The sequence below is a fragment of the Anopheles stephensi genome, chromosome X, assembly GCF_013141755.1.
Source record: "Anopheles stephensi strain Indian chromosome X, UCI_ANSTEP_V1.0, whole genome shotgun sequence".
Classification (NCBI taxonomy): Eukaryota; Metazoa; Arthropoda; class Insecta; order Diptera; family Culicidae; genus Anopheles; species Anopheles stephensi.
Window position 1 is genome coordinate 14313141 of NC_050201.1, and position 20529 is coordinate 14333669.

Below are 20529 nucleotides of genomic sequence, written 5' to 3' on the forward strand. Positions count from 1 at the left end.
GTGCGTAATAAAGCTTTTGAAATGTCTACAACCGTTCTGTGAGTCCCGACTACGTCTTAGTCCATCAATGATGAATGAGCTTCGTAGGGACCTTCAACAGGTATTCTATGAGACTAGGTCTCAGTAAATCAGATACAAGCCGCTAATGCCATATGCTCCTCAACTTTGGAGAATGCTCTACTAGAAATTGCATAGATTTTGCGAATGAGACCACTCTTATTCATATCTGTTGCCAGCAGCAGAACCAAATGCTCACGAGCGCATGCTCAATAGTTGTTACAAATTAATTTAGATTTTTGGGGTCTTGGACTATGCAAGGAAACGCTTGGAAGAATTCTACAGAGATAGTACACATTATCGATTGATCCTCTTGAGAAATCTAGCATTCTGTGACTTCAACAAACACACTATTGGATTTCTTCTTCCTTGGCATTAACTACATCAAAAACCTCTATACTCCTGGTCTGCCATTTCTGGCTTTCGGTGACTTGATTTTACCCGTAGTAAATTAGTGAGACCTGCGAACTCGGATGGGATTTGAACCCCGGTCCAGTCGTGTGAAAACCGGCGCCGTTATCGCCTCGGTCACGGAACCGACCCCGACTTGGACTTGGCCACAGTAAACTACATCCTGAAGATGCAGCTGAGACACTTTATTTGTTAGAGATTTCAATGTTCCTCCAGAATAGCTCAACTCCTGACGATTCTCCAATATTTTTACAGCACCCACTGTACCCAGCAGGGATCGATTATTCCTCTTTCCTCCAATCGTTTACCGGAACCCCCCGGAAGTCCACCGGCTTTTCCATTCTTGCTTTCCAAACCGTTATTAACTATTGCTTTTCTTCTGTTTTGCTTACCGATGGCCGGTTTTGTTGCTGTGTTTCACCTCGATTGCTTTACCCCTACCTGTGCGTTGTTGTGTTTGATTGACCGTTTAATGGCGGTCGGTAGATTGTGAAGGAGTTGGTATGATATTGACCAACGCCTGCTGGTCCATTATGACTACGCAGCACTACGCACTCCGTCCGTAGCAGTTCCATTCACCCCGTACCATCATCACACATTCATCACACATAACTCATGGCGTTTCTCTCTTCCTTCACACCTTCGGAACAAGCTCGGTGCACACAAACGCACACACACACGCACGGTGGCTTGTAAACGGTGCACGGGTCCACGGAAGTAAAAGTTTTCGGTCATTCATTCCGGAAGGTATTGCACGGCGCGGTTACCAGCGAGCAAACCCGGGCTGCGTACAATCTAAATCACACAACGTAAACGTAGCGAAAAGAAGAAGCAAAAAAAGAAAAAGCAATAAAGTAAATGAGGGAAATATACAAAACAACTTTACAGACAAAAGGAAAAAAAAACAAAAGCGAAATGGTAAAGAGGGAGATAATAACAAAGTAAGAGAAAGACGGCCATAGAAGAGAAGGAAATAAGTCAGTTTGGCATTCGATACAAAAAAAGCCAATAATCACACCATTGTCAAGTGGTTAAATGCCGATCTCTCGCGCGGCGAATGCAAGGTGGTAGACATAATTCATTGCCAAAGAAACTCTTGTATGTATTGAAATTACAAAAAAACATACACACACACATCGTTCCGCTTGTTGTTACACTTGTTCCATTTGTACGGCATTCCCTTTTTTGAAGTGTGTGAGAACTCACCTTCCTGTCACTTTAATTAGCGCTGGAGTCAAGTTCGTCCCTGCGCAATTGGGTACAGGTTTGTGGAGCGTGTCCAAATTTGATCCAAGAGATTGTATTGTCAGTCTCTCTCTCTCTCTCTCTTGGACACCCTCTGACACAGTAACAGACACGCGTGAACCAGGAAATGGACAAGCACACGCGATAGCGGAGGTCCTCCATCAGCTATCTCAGAATATCTCAAGGAGATCCTTCTGATCCTGTTTCTTCCCTCCCTGAAGGTTTTAGCGAAAACCCCGGGCGAAGGTCTTGAACAGCGTGTCCAGACCTGGACCTCCTCGGGAAGCTTCATGGACAGCTTCTTTCCAGTTTTTTGTCTTCCAAGTCTCTCTGACGCAATCCGTAGCACCGAAAAACCCCCTTTTGCTGACGCCGAATTCCTGCCGTAGTCTTCGCCTTAGGCAACGCTGGAGCAGCCCCCAGCGGTATCCTGGGTAGCCTCCCGATGTCACGATCGAACGCATCAAAAGAAAGATTCCTGTCAGATTGACAAGCCGTCATCCCGGTAACGAATTCTCACGCACGCGCTTAGTTGCGGTGCGTAGGTTTTAGGGATTTGTCTCTCTCTCTCTCTCTCTCTCTCTCTCTCTCTCTCTCTCTATGTGCGTTTTGTCTCCACTACTATCCAGTTGTCTTCTCGTCCGCGTCCTCCACTGCTAGCCCAGCACTATGCGGAAAGAAATGAGGGCCTTGCCTGGTTTCACGTCCTCCTCCTCCTCATCTCTCTCCCTCTCTCCATCAAGGGGTCACATCAAAAAAGGCTCCCCTTCTTTGCACACAAAACCTTTCCCCCTTCCCATCCTTCCATCCATCCACTCCCCCTCCTTCAGTGTGACATTTGGAAACGAAGGCGCTCGTGAGAGACCCCAAAGTGACGACGTTGGCTCGAGCCTTGCAAAACCCTGGGAGCGGGAGTCGTGCAGTCGCCTGCCAAACGGTCGAACGAAAGAGCGAAGAGGGACGGAGTGGGAAATGGGTGAGCGGTAAGCTCAGTGTCGAACGATCGTGAGTTTGCTGGCGATGGGGCATCGGACCACGCACCGATCATTCGTTGCCGGAGCTTAGCCGAGTGTGAACGCGCGACCACGGACACCGCTTTTTCCAGTGCCAGTGCCCAGTTCCGGGAGACAGTTCTTTGCTGCTTGAAGCTGTTACGATCTCGCAGTGCGGTTTTGTTGTTTTTATCCGGTTACGGCATTCCAGCATTGCAAAGGCATTCGGTGTTGGGCGTTAGTGCGTAGTGATTTCTTTTGGTGGCAACCTCAAAGCTCAGCAAACCAGACAGAGCATTCCTTTAGGGTAAGGGAATCGTTTTCTTGTATTTAGTTGTTTTTAGTTAAAATGGCGACTACCAAGGTTCCAGTCAATCTCGACCACACATCAATCAACCAAAGTGTTTCAGTGGCTGGATTAGTGAGAGATGCCCACGAACTGCAAGACTTCAGGGTTGTGCAATAATGGCAGTGACATACATACACATCTCTCTATCAGCTGCGCCATGCTACCGAGCTTGTTCTGCCACTGTGTGATACCTTAGTGACAATCAATCAACTGTAGTCGAGCTTCAGAAGACGCACACAAAAAAAAACGAAAGAAGAAACAACTTCAAACTGTAACTCATGCTCGTACGTTCGTTCTCTATTCTTCTATTCTCACAATAGAACCGGAGGTATCCAGCAACGGGGCAACTACAAGAAAAAGGGAAGCGAAGCATCCTAATAAGGTTCATCGTCAACCTCCGCCGATTCTACTTCACAGAAAAAGATGCAGCACTTCAAAACGTAAGCCAAAATCTCAACCCCGGTGTGGATATAAATCTCTTCCAGGGTCTGCGTCGTACTTGAGGTCCCGTGGGCAGTGTTGGAGTTTCGAGGATTAGTTGGGGATATCTGGTTCTTCTTGTTCGGGGCTCAGACAAACCTCCAAAGGGTCTTGGTCTCCCAGTTCTGGTCTGATGACTTAACGTTCCCGGAGCTAGTTCGTTTTTGCGTTGGAGCTTAATATCCAGATTATTCTGACGTCAGCTTCAACGATTTTAAGTCTCAAAGTAGGCTAAGCATTTACTGAGGCTTAAAGAGGTACATTCATAGTAGGGATGTTAAACTAAACTCCACCAACTCTATCTCTCCTCGATCGTGCTCTTTATCTTCCGTCCTAACCCTTGGGGGTATCACACGAATATCCGCAGTACGCCTGCTGCTGCTGCTGGTACATATTTCGGCGTTGAGTCAACGTGTTCATGGCACATTGCACAATTCCTCCTTCTCTCTCTCTCTCCTACTCTCTTCCCCTAAAAACCCGTCCACCGTTCCCCTGTAACCAGTCTGCAAAGGCCCCCCCAAAGGCCACCTGAGCAAAAAAAAAAAGAAAAAACCTGGGAGCGTCCAACATTGGATTCGCGTGGCGTCTCTGTCGAGGCGCGGCCAAAACAGGGAACCGGCACAGCCACCCAGCCAGCCATACGGCATTTACATTCGCCCGCGTGGCGTGCACAGCCTACAAATCCCGAAAATGAAGCGAGAGAAAAGAAAAGAGAAAAAAAAAGAAACGATACACCAGTCAGGCGGGCAGGCACGTAAAGCCTAAGCCTAGGCCGATTCCATTGCACTGCAGCGAGCAAAACCTCAGACTTCGTAGGGTTGGGTTTTTGGTTGGCGCTGTCAAAGCCGGTAACGTGCCTGTTGGTGGTGGCGTTGGAGATATACAAGAAAAGAAAAGAAAACGTGCGCGCAATACCCGTTTCGAAATTACGCCAATGGGCGCATATGGGTGACTCGGCGACACACAGCGGCTTGCGCGCGCTCCCTTCTGCCCGCCTCAAGGCGGTGTTTGGTGAAGGTGAGGAGCGAGCGTATGGCAGTGATGGTGCGGGGTGGGGGCTTTAATGGTAACCATCAACATCATCATCATCATCGGCTGCAGTTTTTCGATCGGCGAGTAGGCAAATCGCACGGAAATGCACCCCATATGCGCAGCACGGCTGGGTTTGATAATGTGTGATAATGGTGGAAGTTTGCTGGAGCAAACGTGCGGAGAGGAACACCTGGGGAAAGGGGAAAGGGTAGAGGTGTGTGAGTGTGTTTTTTTTTCTAAATGGATACCTCTCCACACCACAGTTCGGATAAGGCACTTTAGACACTTAGACAGTCCGTGGACAACTCAATTCCGTGCGGACGAATGCGGAAAGAAAGTGATTTCCTTCGCACATTCAGCTCAGCGAGGTTGGATGATGATGATGGGGTCGTCCGCGAGTTTGTTGATCTCGTTGAACTGCTGGTGCTACTGCTGGTACCGGTGTCTTGCCGGAGTTGGTTGGCATCACTGGTCCTAACGGCTCGCTACGCCGAACGGCGCCGAAGACGTGGGGCCAACAGGGGCGATCAGATGTTGCAGGGACCCTGGAGCTGGTGGATTGGAGTTGGTTGGTGGGTACAGCAACTTTACTAGCCTTACCAGACGAAACGGTGTTACTGAGAGGGTCAAGGCAGGAGTTGGGGAAAGCCTGGGAGCGGTGTGTTCGGGGGGGTCTAATCATATGTAAGTAGATTTAGGTTAGAGCACGCCAAAGTGTCGTGTATAATGGGCGTCTGTGCACGGACACATGCTACCGGGGGAGGGATGTCGCAATCGTATCGGGCGTGTTCTCATGCAGTACGTTCACGTCCTAACCTACTAAACATAATCGCAACGGCATATAAAGCGAAAAAAAAAGAAAGCTGCGACTCACCAAACTCCTCTGCTCCGGCAGGTAGACAGGGAGAGATGTCGAGATAGGGTAGAAGCCACTTCAAGCAATTGGTGCCCCCGTTCGGAACTCCCACGTACAGCGTCAGTTTCCTAATTACCACGTGCGAGAACTCCCCGACTTTAGATTTCCTGTAGCCGTAGTAGTAGAAGTAGTAGCAGTAACGGTACTGTAAACTCGCTACATTGTCGCTTTCTCCAAAGTTCTGACGCGCTGAGCAGCTTCGCGTTAGAATGTAATTGTCGCGCGTCACCACCGGCACCATTCACCGTGACGAAGCAACCGTCCACTCGGCTCGGAGCAGCTAATAGATGCAGCTCCAAGGACGACCGGCTGTCGGAATTTGGTGCGGGTTTTGGGGTGCGAGACGCTTGGACTTGACAGGGGTAAACGTGCTCGGACACCGGTTAGCGCTGGATCAGAACGGTTGCTCGTACCGATGCGGAACTTTTCGCACTCTACGGGTACCAATCCAATTCCAAGGCCGACTCCTTCAACTGTGACAGGACCTCAAGTTCACCAAGACGCGTTTCCTCAGAATTTCCGCAAGGACCACTCACTACACCCAGACTCTTCTCTCTTTCGCTCTTCTCGGGGTTACTCAGGCTGACACTGACGGTGTTGCTGGCGGTAGCACTTCTAGCCGCCGGTATCCGGGCCTCGCCACAGGGTGACGATTCGGCGAAGGCGAATCGAAACAGTCTCCTGCTCCGGCGTGGAAATGTTGGACGACCACTGGGACGTACGACACCAACCACCACCACCACCACGACACCCTCATCCGCGGACTACGCTGAGGTAGGTGTACTAGCTGAACCGAACATAGCGCTTCGGAGGCAGAGGTTATGAGCATCTCGTCTTTTCAATTTGGCAGGATGAGTATGCGGATAACTATGACGAGGGCAAGGGTGAGGATGGTGCGGACGATGGTGGTGAGGAGGGCCCGGCAGGTGGAAAGCAACCGACCACCACCACCACCACGACGGAGGCACCGAAAAAGATACGGCCAAGCATTCGCCCATTCCGCAGCAACGATGATCTGCTGACAGCGCTGAAGAAGCGGCGCCAGGAGTCGAAGAACAGCAAACCCGCTGTCGGTAAGTAGTACACTGTTAGTAGAATCTATAGTTGTGTTGGTAGTAGTAGTAGTAGTAGTAGTAGTAGTAGTAGAACAGCTGCTTAGTATGCGAGCTTCAAGCGTTCCGTAAGTGAAAGTGACTCACAACTTTCCGTGTACTACACACCGCTGTGCAGCTGATGCCCGACAGGATGAGGTAATGGGTAAATCCAATGTTCAAATCCTTCTCTGCATATTGGGGTGGAGTTGAACCCCGTGCTGCCCGTGCTAGACGCTAGCGAGCGAGAGCAACTGTCGTGACTTGTAGCAAAAACAAAAAAAAAATCGAGCTGGGGCGTCGTCAGTTTGCATCAGGGTGGCCACTCTTGCACAACAGCCCAACCGGTCCAGGGGTTTCGAGGTTCGGTTCTGGTCCTTCGTCCTTCACCTCTTCCATTGCGATCCACTTCGCTTCTCACACCCGCCGCCGCCGCCGCTTTCCGTGTTCGCCATGTTCGTGTTCGAACTCGATTCGATTCATTGATGATAACTGTCACGCGCTGCACTGTTGTTGGAGATCGCAATGTTTCAGCTACCAATGTTCGGCGGACATCAGGACTCGGAGGACTGGAGCGAGCGGTACTGGCGCTCGGGTCGGGCCGCTACCGAAAAACCGGTTCTCTGCTCTGGTGCACTGGTGTGGAGCTGTAGCGTTCAGCTTGCCTGCCTGCCTTCTCCTTGGTGCTCGGCGTCACCGTACCGCTCTGACACAGCCAACCGCTAACCCGTCCATTTTCCATTCCATTTTTGAACATCGTCGTGGTTAGCGCTGTGAACTGTGTTAAGCGTCCGTAGGCTTATTTCACAAGCCACCAACACCACGGCCCTTGCATGCCGACGTGCTCTCGTTCTCTCTCTCTCTCTCTTTCTCTCTTCATCACTATCTCTCTCTCTCACTCTTCTTTCCATATCGTTTTCTGCACAATGCATTTCTGCATTCGTGTGTGTGTGTGTATATCCAGGGGATTTTTTGTTGATGTCGTTGTGGTTGATTTGTATTCGATTACCGTTGTTATTTCTGGGTCGATCGACGGACGACCCGAAACGGACGATAAAGATCCGATCGTCGAATGAGTAAAAATAACCCAACCAACAAAAAACACAGAAAAATCTGCACGCATAAAAACATTAAAAAAAGAACACACACACACGCATACGCGGTTACCTGTGTCAGTTGACCGGTCTAAGATAGGTTTCGCCTGGGCGATACCGACCCGTATCTGTATTTTTGCTTTTGTTGAGTTGTAGTAATATCATCATATTTGTTATGCTTAAACCGTTCCTCGTTCTCCGATTTGTCTGGCTACCTGGCTTTACCTGTCACTAGTGTGTCTTGTTTGTTGGCTAAATTCGTCTGTTCGTCTGCCCAATCTGCTAGGTAATGGGCGCACTGAGATAGGAAAAAAAAAATCTAATTAGGATAGGATTAGTAGATTCGTATGTTGCTGTTGGCATACTTATTCAATTCGCTTGCGTTTTTTGTGTCACTTTGTTGCACACTAAATGCTCCAGAAATGTGTTCCAGAATTCGTTGTTTTGGAGATGGCTAAAATGACATTTCGATCCCACTTCTATCTATCTATCTCTCTCTCTCTCTTGCTCGTGTGCGCTCACGTTTGCAAGCAAGCATTAAGTGATGTGTCTCTTAGTATACCGCGACACCCATCCCAAGTAATACTGTTCAGATTCCTATCAATACGCTATCCTGACGTGCTGCTGCTTACGCTAACCTTAACTTTAACTTTGTAAAATGTAACTCCTTCTCCTATAGGAACTCATTGCGAAAGAGTCTAAATGGATGATTTTAATTTTATGAAACCAATTTAAAAAAAAAAACATAACTACACCTCTCTTTTCCGTATCTTTCTCCCTCTCTCTGTTTCTCTTCCAACATGCAGCACCGAAGGAGAAGGTGTACGACGACGAGGACGTTCCCGCACCGGCCGCCCCAGCGAAAAGCGCGAAAGCTCCCGCAATCGGTAAAATTGCAGATAATGTAGTATTTTCCTTCTCGAAACGTAACCAAAACCAATAACCACACCAATTCCAACATTACCTTTCAACTCCATCTCCCTGGTAAATCCTTGCGTCCTACGCTCCTATCCTTTGGCTCGTGTTTTTTGTTTTTCACCCAATTTTGGCACTGTTTTGCTATGTAATTGGCATCCTTGCCGCTATTATTCCTTGCCGCTATTCGAGGATGTTGATGAGCCTCGGTGAAACGCTTCTGGAGCTCCAATTTCCCAAACTTGTCTATGTTCCAGGAACAGTAACTTCACTGTTATCTCAATCATTAAATTGTGCTTGTGAACATCCATATGTACATATGTGTGTGTGCGCGCATTTTGCTCTTGCCTTGCCTTTTGCATCTCCTTGTTGTCCACATCTTAAATACCCTGCCCATCCCCAATAAGTACGCCGGGAGTCCCGAGTTATCCTATCCTTCCATCAAGAAGAAAAAAAAACCCTCGTCCACAGGACATCATACCCGTGGTTAGTAATTTGATTAGGAACAAAACCACGAGCACACCACCACCACCACACGTACAATCTCAGCCACACAACTCACACATACGCTTCATACTCAACTTTTAACATACACACGCACATCCACACATACATACAAACACATTCGCGTCCTTTTTTGTTTGTTTGTTTGTTAATATTAATTGTTCAATGTACGTCATAGTCCCTTAATAAAATGTTATTACTGTAACTGGTAAAAAAACAAGCTATAACTGGACTTCTTCTTTTTTTTGGTTGGAATGCTTACATACACACATTCACGCACACAGACATCCACACACACACACAAAAACACTATGAAGAGACCCACAGTAACAGTATCTCATATCTCACTGATTGCCGCCATCATTTTTGTTTTATGATTTGCGTGTGCGTGCTTAGTATATGCAGAGTCGTAGTGTTTTAGTATTTGGTTTCCGATACTTCCGATGGCTTTACATGTATTAGGTAGAAATCCTTCCCTACTCCCCACCCCTCCTCAGATCACTTTCTGTATGATCCATTCCATGCAAGTCATAAACCAATATTCTTGACAATTGATGCCCTCCAATATACCCGTAGTACCCGTGGCTGTGCTTTGACAGCGCGTTCGAACCGATCAAGGATGAGTACTATCAGCACTCCTACACTTAGGCCGTTCTCCTATTTCCGGCTATTGCGGCCTATTCCTTCTCTCCTACTTCATCTCCTACATATCTCCGCATTGAAACGACTAGCAAAGTACCGATATCTCACTGGTTAGTAGATACCTCGGCAGTTGATAACTGGCAATCAAATACTTGGATACTACCGACTACTGAGCGCTGAGTGCAAATCCAAATCCAAGGCTACACGAACATGCGTGCATCATTGTATCTTCCTTCTTCTTCACCTCACAAAAAACCTCTCTCTCTCTGTCGTGAATTCTCTCTCTGCCTCTCTCTGCCTCTCTGGCTCTGTCACACTCTCTCTCTCTGTTTCTTTCCGTTTTCTCTTCCATCTCTCTATCTGTCTTTTCCGTCTCTTCCGCAGTTCCGAACAAACGGCGGTTCGGTAGTGGTGCGGCACGCAAGGACGACCATTCGGCGGACGCATCCAGCAACGACGGCCACGACGGTGGTAGTGACGGTGGCAGCAGCAGCAACAGCAGCAATGGCGCCAAGTCCCTGATCGGACGCTTGGGACGATCGCGGTTCGCACTGAAGCAGTGAGCCGGCAGGGCCCGAGACATCTCCCACCATTATCCTGATGCAGGATGCGACGGAGGAGAGCGAGGGATGGGTGGGAGGATGGAAGGATGAGGAAGATGAGGAAGGCAACTCAATACCAGCCAGCCAGCATTTTGGAGCAGAGAAGCACAAGAGATAAACACAGAGAGAGAGAGAGAGCAAGAGCAAGAGAAAGAGAGAGAGAGAAGGCAAGGACAGAGAGAAAGAAAGATCGCTTTTTGACAGGGATTTGTTGGATCCGCTCTGCCATTAGCTCCGAAACGTATCTACAGACTCCGCTACAGACTACCCCTGATTTCCCTGTTCGGTTTTCTTGCACGAGCTGCGTTATTGCTCGGTGCGACTGTGGTTTGCCGGGCAACATCACAACAAAACATCAACACCTGTCAATTCGGCTCTGCGTTACGTTTAGCTATTGTGTTATATGTAGTTAAAACAATACAATACACTCACACACACACACGGACACACAAACACACATCACACACGTACACCTAGACAGTTATTGACTCGTTGGAGCAAATAAAATGCGTGCCAATTGCGGTGCGCGCCCGTTTTCATGTCTGCCGTGTTTTCCTTGCTTGTGTGCGTGTGCATATATATGTGAGTGTGTGTGTGTGCTTTTCCTTCTTTGATATCCTTATCCTGCAAGTCCCACCTTCACACTCACACACATTTATGCAGTAGTGTTAAAAAAAAGATCAGATCTTAAAAGAAGTGTCTCAATGATTACAACAATTGTCCATTTGAATATAACAACCGAAGACACAATAGCAGTGGAACATCGCTAAACGCTGATAAGAGGGGAGGGGTGTGCGAGTGAGGGGGGGCCACCCTTCAGAACCCGGGCACCCTTCAGAACGAGTGACAAATCAAGGACAAAAAGGCCACCATGTCTATATAATATAATATATCTGTGTATAAATTGTATGTATATCTTAGATGCATCAGTTATGGGTTTCTTTTGTTTGTTGTTTGTTTGATTGATTGCTGTCAAGTTGCTGTGTTGTGTTCCATCTTTCGTACTTTGCTTTTTGCTTTGTTTGTCTTCTCACCATGTTGCTTCCTCTTTTTTTTTACATCTATTTTGTGCGTTTGTTAGTTTTTGTTGTTTTTGTTCTGTTTTGTTTCTTTTTGTTTTGTGCAGATAGTGAGCAAAATTAAGTGTTGTGTTTGTGTTTTTTTGTTTTATTATTACCATGTTTTTGCATTTTTTGTTTTTCGTTTTGTTTCTTTAGTACGCTCTTTTACTAAGTATCTTGTAGTGTTTAGATCGTTTTTTTCTCTCTTTAAAAATTGCTGTACTTATGTTTATGGTTCTGATTTCATTGCGTTTTCCTTTGTTCCATCTTGCTTTCCATCTCTTGTTTGTTTTTTGCTTTTTGTGTATCTTCTTCACACTCCCAAAACCCGCTTTGTGCCATGTGTTGTTGTTTTCTCTATTACAATTACTTTCTTTTTTTTTTACTATTATTTAGTTATTTAGTCTTTTGCATTACGAGAGCTTAAAGTACATGAAAAGCGATAGAAAAGACGCCCCTTGTGTGTGTTTGTTGGCTTTGTGTGTATTTGTAAGGTGAGGTATATATTAATGAACAGGGCCTACCGATAGTCAAAAGTGCAGTTTCCAGCGGGGGGGTTTCAGTTTTCTGTCCGGCCTCGTTCACACTTTTCATCTCACTTCACTACTTCCCTCCTTCACAACACACCCACTCTTGGTGCGGTTCTGTACATGCATGCGGCAGGAAGCTGCAAAACGCAGCTGACAGTTGCTTGCAGTTAAAATAAATAGACCGCAAAGCATAACTACGCAAACGAAGTTAAACGAAAAAAAAAAAAAGTTTAAAAAATCAGATCCAGATGCTGTCTCAGAAGGACAGCCTTTTGTTGTTTCCTCCATCTTCTCGATTTTTGATTGATTTTGGGCAGAGTATAATAACTGCAGCAGAATAGAAACCTCCGACACCGACGCGATTTACCGACGACCGATCGCGCACGTTTATATAGGCACTTGAAAAGTTTGGTTTCATCGCTAACGATGATCTCACTAGCGATTGCAAAGATGGCGGATAAGGGTTTCGATTCTTAAGTTGTGTTGTACGGTTTGTTGCTGTTGTTTGTTGAAGAAAACTCTAGGAATGAAAGACGAGAGCGCGCTTGAACGCTCTCTGGGCGACAACCAGCTGTCCGGAGATATGAGAAACAAAAAAAAAAAACAGGAATGTATATTCGGGAAACCTGGAACCGAATGTAACAATTTGGAACGCAGCGTGTAATTCGAAGCACGTGTCTACTATTCTAAACAAACAAAACTCCTCAAGCCGGCAAACTTATCAAACCTTCACGCCCTAGTCACTAGTGAACATCAAGTAAAGTAAACGGTAAGTAGCTAAACTGGAGCTGGACGCCATCTTGATTGTTTTGTGGGGAGAGTTCAACGGTGTGTCCAGCACCTGAATTCAATTCCAATAACAAAACATTATTCTAACGTGGAAGCATTATCGTGTGGACTTCCACCGGACGGTCCACCGAACAAGGAGAAGCAGTTTGTGTAGAATGTACAATGTAACAAACTTAACCACTTAACTAGTGCTAAGGTTGGTGCTACTGCGCCGATGTTCCGTGGAGTCGTTCGAATGAACGACAATTTCTTAAACAGTTTGATAAACAGCTAAGAACTCCCAGTTCCGGGTAAAGGTCCGGAACAATTCAATTTAAGTATAAAGCAAATCATAACCTCAAAACTCACTAGTAGATCGTTAAACCCTATGCGATAATATCGAAAAAATGTGTGTCAATATTCGTGTAACAATGTGTCTGTGTACGTGTTTTGTGTATATATATAAATCTAAAATCAACCCTTATCGACGGACAGAGATTAAGCGGGTACGAGATTTCGAGTTGGTTTCGTGTAAAACAAAATATCAGATCGTCACCAAGGTTTTAAAGGGAGCATCGAAAAGAATGCGCGTTCCTGATCGATTTAGGCCTTCACAAACCGGCAGAACCGGCCACGCACCCACCGGTACGCTTTGCCGCGGAAGTCATGAAACAGTACGGAGGGTTGATGGGAATGGCCGTACGATTTGCCACTGGCACCCCCCACACAGTAGTCGGACGCGAGCCGGGAGATGGATGGGACGGCCGCTGTCGAGGTTGCCGGTTCATCTGCGGGCGGTGTTGACGACTCCTGGATGAAGGGTAGCGAGGACAGCCGTCCTCCGGCTGGACCGTCCGAGGCGACGGGTCATGGACCACCACCACCACCACCACCGCCACTGCCACCAGTGCTGCCGGCCGTCACAGCCCATCGTGCATCGTCCGACTCGTGTGTCAGATAGCGTAGGCCTACCTGCGACTCGAGTGCACGCAGATCGTTCCAAGTCTGCAGGTCCTGGAGCCAGCAGTGCAGAAGGCTTTTGTCCACCGTGAACCGTTTGCGCTGCTTCACTTGTAGCAGATTGTTGATCAGATCAATTGCTGTAACAGGCAGTGAGAGTTGCGATGTTAGAGCGGAACTCGAAGAAATTCAGAGAACTGAGAAGAAGCGTTCCTACCATCGGAGGAGATCTCCTTCCACGGGTTCGGCGGGTACATGAAGGCGGCGTTCTGTATTTGATCGTTAATGTCCTCATCCTCGTTGAAGGGGAAGGTACCGCTCAGGCTGACGTAGATGATGACGCCCACGCTCCACATATCCAGCGATCGGTTGTAGCCCTTGTTGCGTAGTACTTCTGGGGCTGGTCGAAGAGAAAGAGGTCAGCCACTGTTCTATCTCAGTACTCTGCACCTCTACTGTACTTACCCAAGTAGGCAGGAGTACCGACGACTGATCGACGGAAAGATTTCTCCCCGATGATGCGAGCAAATCCGAAATCGCACAACTTCACCTGCGGAAACTCGTTGTCCGACGAGAGCAGCACATTTTCCGGCTTTAGGTCACAATGCACGATGTTACGGCTGTGCAGGTACTTGAGCGCCACGAGTATCTGAAATAATGTTTTTGGCAAAATTATCAGCAAGAACTCAACTGAAAGACCCAATCTCCACGGGAAAACGTACCTGTGTGATAAGAAACTTGGTGACGCGCTCGTTTAGCCGACCGTTCTGATGGGACAGTATCATCTCCAGCATGTCGCCCTTTAGCTTCTCCATCACGACGAAGATTCGCTCCGGTGTTTCGAACATACGCTCCAGATTAACGACTCCGGCGTGTGACAGGTTCTGCAGTATCGCGACCTCATTCTTCAGCTGTGCCTCTTGCTTGGTCGGGAAGCGTAGTTTGTCGATCACCTTGATGGCAACGGCACGGTGCGTCTTCCGGTGCACACCACCGTACACGATCCCGAACTGTCCGGATCCGAGCACTTCGTCTGGGAAGATCTGATACAGCTGGCTCATGTCGGTGACGCGCTCTTCCGGTTCGCTAGGACCACCACCCGTACCGTGTGCTTCGGATCGACTCGATCCCGTCTGTACCGGCATCAGTGCTTGTCGGATAGCTGTTTCCCAACTTTTCGCAAGATAGGCACCGACTCCACTGTCTGGAGGTGGTAACGCCAGTACGGGATCGGTGTGATGCTTCATGTTGTACAGCGGGTCCTGCCCAACATAATAGTCAACCGTCGCCGTGCGTATCTCGAAGCAATGCAACACCTCACCCTGGAGTGTTCGGGCGGCCTCCACGGCGACAATCTCGTTCAGCGGTATCTCCTTGTAGTACTTGCTGCCCTGGTCCGACACGAACAGTGTGATTGCCTTCGAGTCGAGCCGCCAGTAGTGGCGCTTGATCGTTTTCTCCTTGCTGGTGAAGTGTACCAGCCAGCCCTCCTTCATTGCACGCCCGTCCCGACGCTTCGTGTGCTTGACCGACTGTACGATTCGCATCAGTGGAATGTTTGCGCTCGGCGAGGAGGACGAATTGCTCGACGACTGGCGCGACTGCTCACAGATCACCTCCAGCCGATTATCGTCCGAATCGTCCAGCAAGTGGTAGGCCGGTGCGGGGACGGTGTTGCCACCGTTCATCTTCCCCGGCGAACCTTCCCCACCGGACGGTGACTGCTTGCCGGTACCTTCCTTCATCGGGGTACCACAACCCGTTGCACTACCGACCCCACCTACACCGCCGGACCGTCTCGTTGCTTGCCCGAACGGATTGTCATCAAAGTCACTCTCGTCTTCGGGGTCGTCTTTGTACAGTAGCTCCCGATCACTGGACAGACTGCGATCGTCATGCGTATCGACCGGCTGTGTGTTTTCACCCGTACAATCCTTCGGTACCTTTTCGATACACTTTTTGTGCGCATTGTAGTGACAGTCGCGACACTGGACGCCCTGCTTGAACAGGCCCCGGAGCAGCTTCTTGCAGTACTGACACACGGTCGGACGGGTATAGGTGTGGATCGAGAAGCTGTGCGGGATCTTGATCGGGTGGCCACCGACAGCTCCACGGCTTGTCAGCGAGGGCGAACGACTTTGGCGAATGGTGGTGGACTGTTGGGCCAAAAACCGGGAATAAGAGTGTAAAAGAAATGGTATACCAACGTTAGTTAGAGTGACTAGGATATTGCACAATGTTTGGATGTCTGTCTTCTAGGAGAATATCTCTAGGCATTAATGAACATTATAAGCGACTTCTTGATGAGATCCTAGTTCCAGTTTTAATTCTATCAGTCAGCCAAGCCGGATTTCTGTTATGACGTTAAACTCAAACCTTGCCTGGAGTTCAGAGCAAATATCAAGAATCCTAAATTACTGTTGATGTTTCTTTTATGGATTCTACCCAAATGATATCTGCGTTACTCGTGATTCCTTGGGGAGATCCTAGCAACAACTTCAATTCCACATATCAGCAATTGTTGGATCTAATATATTCTTACGACTCTCAAGAGTACTCGAATTTCAAGAGATTTTCCAGATAAAAGTAAAAACAAACAAAGAAAAAACGGTAATACTGCTACAAACCAAGGAAAACGAAAACAACAACAAAAGATGGCTAGAATGAAGATTTTTTGCAACGGAAGAGGGCAAAAAAAAAACAAACTTAATTTTATTTTGTTCTGTTTTATGGGACAAACAATACTGCTGTTACATAGCGTAGGCTCACTTACTAGCGAAAAGAATTACATCTATAATCCCACCTCCCCAACTAGGCCAGGCCGAACCCATAGACGGTGGCCATGGAAAAATCTTAAGAGTTCTTGTGCAACCCCCATTACACCATGCACGTGTTATTGTGATGAGTCGAGTAGGTTATAATTATAATACTAATAGTAATAATAATAAGTGTGGAATGTAAACAAAGTAAGTAAAAAAAAATGGAGGGAATTCAAAGTCACAAAGGCGAAGTTGTCTTTCTATGCTTCTGTGTGGTTTGTTTTTTGCAACCCTGCCATTAACCGCTCGATTATGCAAATTGCCGAGTTCCGAAATCTGCGGGGCCGCCATCAGTTCTTAATGTCATTCATAAGTTGCTGCATTTTTCTTACCAGCATTGTTCCGGCGCCGGCCGTTTCGTCCGACGCTAGCGAGTTGCTGGAGCCGCCCGATGGGCTGCGGGCCGGCATGACAGCCGCCGTCATCGACGACAGCAGTCCACCACCGGCCGAACCGGACCGACGGCCACTGCCACCGGTGTTGCTGCTGCCGTTACTGTGCTGCTGGTTCTGGTGCGAGTGGGACTGCTGCAGCACACCGGTATGCTCCACCCGGCTACAGTTGTTTGGCACTTTGATCGCACACCGCTTGTGATAGTTGAGCCCGCACCCGTCACACTTCAGCCCCTGGCGTACCAGCCCGAACAGCATCTCGCCACAAAAGTCGCAGAAGGTGGGCGCTTTGTACGAGTGTACGTTAAGTGCGTGGGGCCGCACGAGCGGTATGTCCTCTTGAGCGATCGGGACATTGTTCCGGTGAAGGGCCGGCCCAGTGCTGGCGGGCGGTAGTAGCGTTTCTGTGGGGAAGAGTGACACACGGAACGGTTTATAGTCGGGGGAGGGGGAATGGTGTTCTAATCGGTATGGGGGCAGTTTACTTACGGTTGGCAGTGAGCACGATCTCCACCAACGTTTCGTCGACAATGTCGGAGGCGGACGTCACCATCTGCAGCACGTTGTGAGATTCGTAATCGTGGCGGAAGAGCAGCAACCGTTCCGGGAGTCGATTTAAACCATTCTCCGGGATCTAGGGGTAGGGCGCGAAGTAGGAAACGTGCGTTAGCTAGGAATAATCGTGGAGAGCGCTGGTAAGCTTGCGAACCCCCTACCTTACTGTTGATAAAGTCACAGGCCAGCTCTTTGAGTGTTTTGAGCGTGAGGGCGCTCGTCTCGACCGTGGTGATGTCGCGCAGATTCCCAAACTGGAAGATGAAGGTAATGTCGTCACCGGCCATTTTGGACAGGAGCGGTGGATTGGTGTTTTGTTTTTTGGCGTGGCAGGCTTAGTACACGATTATTGCACGCTCACTCGGTAGGCGTCCTGCAAGCGTTCAGACAAAACAGAATCAAACAGTCAGACTGATGCTGAGGAGGTACTCCAAAATTAACATAATCGGTTAAACGAAGGAAAAATTTTCCCCCACGATTGTGAATGAGCGAGTTGAGGTTAGCTGGCTCAGTTACAGTTACAGACAGAGCCGTCAGGTCAGACAGCACAGACTATCGCAACACCTGTGTGACGACGACGCAATTGCATCCGTACAGCATCGCAACGCCTCGCACAAAACGGACGGCCCAGGAAAAGGTTAGGGTGGAATTATAATAATTTCCTCCAGCGTGCGGTTGTGTGCGTTGCGGTGTTTAGCGCTGTTTACCGCCGTTGCTGGCTGGAACAGATCGAGGTGTGTGTGTGCGGGGCGGCTGTGCTATTGTGTTGTGGTCGGGGTGCCATTGATAAGATAGAAACTGACAGGTTGCTTGATGTGCTGGGATGCGTGTGTTTGTTGGGCAGAAACGTGGTGACGAACACTTTTTTTTCTTCCGCCTTTTAATGAGAAAACTTCTCGCCTTGCGTTTTCTTTCATGCAACGAGGGTATCACTGGCATTCACCCTTACACCACACACACACACGCATACGCCCACACAGGCTCGTGGCTAGTATGTTTCGCGTGCAAATTATTGATAGATTGCGGCATTCGGAATGGGGAGTGCTTTTCCAGGCCTTTTGTTGTTGTTGTTGTGTGAAGGCATCTACAGGGCGCCCTCTTGAGGTTGATTGGCGTAGATCGGTTTGCTTAATTGCGCTATTGTTTGTTTGCGCACTTTGCTTTTAACTGTTCCCTTATCCCACTAGGTCACATCTACCAGGCCTTAGTAGCGAAGTTCTCACACGATTTTTTGCAAGCTATCTGGAACTTGAACTTCGGATGAGACATCTGGTGACGGGGTGGGGGGGGAGGAATGGAATAGTCTGGGGAGGGGAGTGATTGTGGGGTAGCCCTACCTTGCCCGGGAAGCTGCCGCGTCTGGCCGTAGCTATGACACTGTTCGACTCCAGCGTCCTCCACCACACGAGGGACGGATGACGTTATTGGGATGGCGCGCAGGTATTGGGAGGCACCTGACGGTGACTTTCGAAGATTGCTACTACCTCCACTACCACCACTACCACCACCACCACCACTACCGTTTCCCGGGCAACGAAGATGATGAGGTAAGCGCGGTAACACTGGGCGAAGATCGGGAAGACGTCGGTTGGTCCTGTCCGTGGACTGCGCCGTGCACCTCAACACGGCCAACGGTGCAGCCATATATCTGTGTCTCGGGGCCGCAACACCACGTTACACCTACTCTGAAGCCTGCACACCTGTGTACTGGCTGCCGTGTGTCACACTGCACACTAGGTCACACACACACACACACACTCTCTCTCTCGCTACTCTGGCGGTGCGGTTTTCTTTACCGCCAGCCCGGAATGTGCGACGTGCCCTTTCTTTTCTACGCGTCGCCCAAGGTACTGCGTTTATTTTTTATCTGTGTCACTGAACTGCTTTCCTGAAGCCGAGGTACCGATAGAGCGGAAAAGAAAGAGAGAGAGAGAGACAGAGAAAGAGAGAGAAAGAGATAGAGAAAGAGTGTAGACCCACCGCGAAAGAAAGCAGGAGGGAGAGAGAGCAAGATCGGGAGAGCGAGAGCAAGTGCCCGGAAGGTGTGAGAGATTTTTACCGTTTCCAATGGTTAGCATCGGTCCGCCAGGTACATCGCCCCAAAAACCGTTCTACGTAGAAGCCTCCCTGTGTTGTATGTGTGCGTGTTTTGGAGCTGCCCCGAAACGTCAATCGGTCCAGTGCGTTTTTTGCGTATCTCGTTGCCAACACTGCCCGCTCCACTCGTTCTCTCGCTGGACCTTCACACCAACCTGGAGCTGGAGATTCACTGGATGCTGGGGATGCTGCTGGGTTGGTTGCTGCACCGAAAAAAGTTACCCGCTAATACGACTACCGCGACTCGAGGACTGACTTTGACGCAGAGAGTACAAAAGTAAAAGATCTTCAAACAATAAAAACCGGAACGCGCTGTGTACGTGGAGGAGTGATGTGCGTGATGACTCCACGCTCCCGTACTTACGCCAACTGCTCCAACTGACGACCCGGGAGGTTTGGTGGAATGTTTTCGACCAAACGGTTGGCACACATATACGCATGTGTTCGAGTGTGCGTGCACCGTGGAGCGATTGTGTCGGACCGCGGAACTTTCTCTTGCGTCTAGTGTGCGTGATACGCATGTCTGAAGCCCTAACCACAACTGCCCGAGATGGGGTTTGGAAAAAATCATATCTTGCTTTATTCTTGATTTCTAGGAATTATCCCAGCAATTCTTGCAATGACAGTTGAAATTCGAGTTAATCATTTGAAATTGATTATTTTATCATCGAAAAACATCTCTTGAGTAAATCTTTTTCTAGAGGTCGAAGATGAAGTTTTTAAAGATCTGATGTGATAGGAACTTCCTCAGAAATATTTAGAACACTTCGATTTAAAAGCTTACATTTATTTTATTATTTGACATACAGGGGTTCTAATAGTAAAACAAAGCTTTTGAATAACTCCAGTTCCAGATAATCCAGTTCAAATAGAGGAGTTTTTAAAATCGTTTGTGAACTTCCTTTATCTATAGTTCCATTATACGAATCAAATCGCTGCAATGATCTGTCTCATGGTTTCCAAGGTGAACAAGTATTGTTCGACTCATTTGTATACTCAGCCAGGACAATTTACAGG

General features: G+C 48.3%; 2 protein-coding genes across 7 annotated transcripts; one reads left to right on the forward strand and one right to left on the reverse strand.

Annotated features, from left to right (window-relative positions):
• Positions 1–2743: 2743 nt before the first annotated feature.
• LOC118509735 lies at positions 2744–10869 on the forward strand. Its single transcript, XM_036050866.1, has 6 exons — positions 2744–3012; positions 3375–3494; positions 6064–6256; positions 6333–6555; positions 8474–8554; positions 10113–10869. The coding sequence occupies exons 2-6, from the start codon at positions 3478–3480 to the stop codon at positions 10289–10291; spliced, it is 693 nt and encodes a 230-aa protein (XP_035906759.1). The 5' UTR covers positions 2744–3012; positions 3375–3477; the 3' UTR covers positions 10292–10869.
• A 634-nt stretch (positions 10870–11503) lies between these two features.
• LOC118509714 (serine/threonine-protein kinase D3) lies at positions 11504–20007 on the reverse strand. 6 transcript variants are annotated; one of them, XM_036050834.1, is made up of 10 exons: positions 19877–20007; positions 19668–19767; positions 18753–19303; positions 17577–17788; positions 17350–17494; positions 16801–17264; positions 14372–15805; positions 14115–14298; positions 13867–14049; positions 11520–13789 (listed from the first exon to the last, which is right to left on the reverse strand). In XM_036050834.1, the coding sequence occupies exons 4-10, from the start codon at positions 17700–17702 to the stop codon at positions 13557–13559; spliced, it is 2769 nt and encodes a 922-aa protein (XP_035906727.1). In that variant the 5' UTR covers positions 17703–17788; positions 18753–19303; positions 19668–19767; positions 19877–20007; the 3' UTR covers positions 11520–13556. The 6 variants fall into 6 exon arrangements, with proteins under 6 accessions (XP_035906746.1, XP_035906727.1, XP_035906706.1 ...); XM_036050813.1 differs by having other exon boundaries at positions 18753–19295; positions 19475–19767; XM_036050853.1 differs by having other exon boundaries at positions 11504–13789; positions 18753–19295; positions 19475–19968.
• Between the last annotated feature and the right edge of the window lie 522 nt (positions 20008–20529).

Coding starts and splice junctions, on each gene's coding strand:
- LOC118509735 (XM_036050866.1), top strand. Junction 6,556..8,473: donor GAACAGCAAACCCGCTGTCG/GTAAGTAGTACA, acceptor TCCAACATGCAG/CACCGAAGGAGAAGGTGTAC. Junction 8,555..10,112: donor CGCGAAAGCTCCCGCAATCG/GTAAAATTGCAG, acceptor TCTCTTCCGCAG/TTCCGAACAAACGGCGGTTC.
- LOC118509714 (XM_036050853.1), bottom strand. CDS start 17,702: ATGGCCGGTGACGACATTACCTTCATCTTCCAGTTTGGGAATCTGCGC. Junction 15,806..16,800: donor CCGGCGCCGGAACAATGCTG/GTAAGAAAAATG, acceptor TTGGCCCAACAG/TCCACCACCATTCGCCAAAG. Junction 13,790..13,866: donor GAAGGAGATCTCCTCCGATG/GTAGGAACGCTT, acceptor TGCCTGTTACAG/CAATTGATCTGATCAACAAT.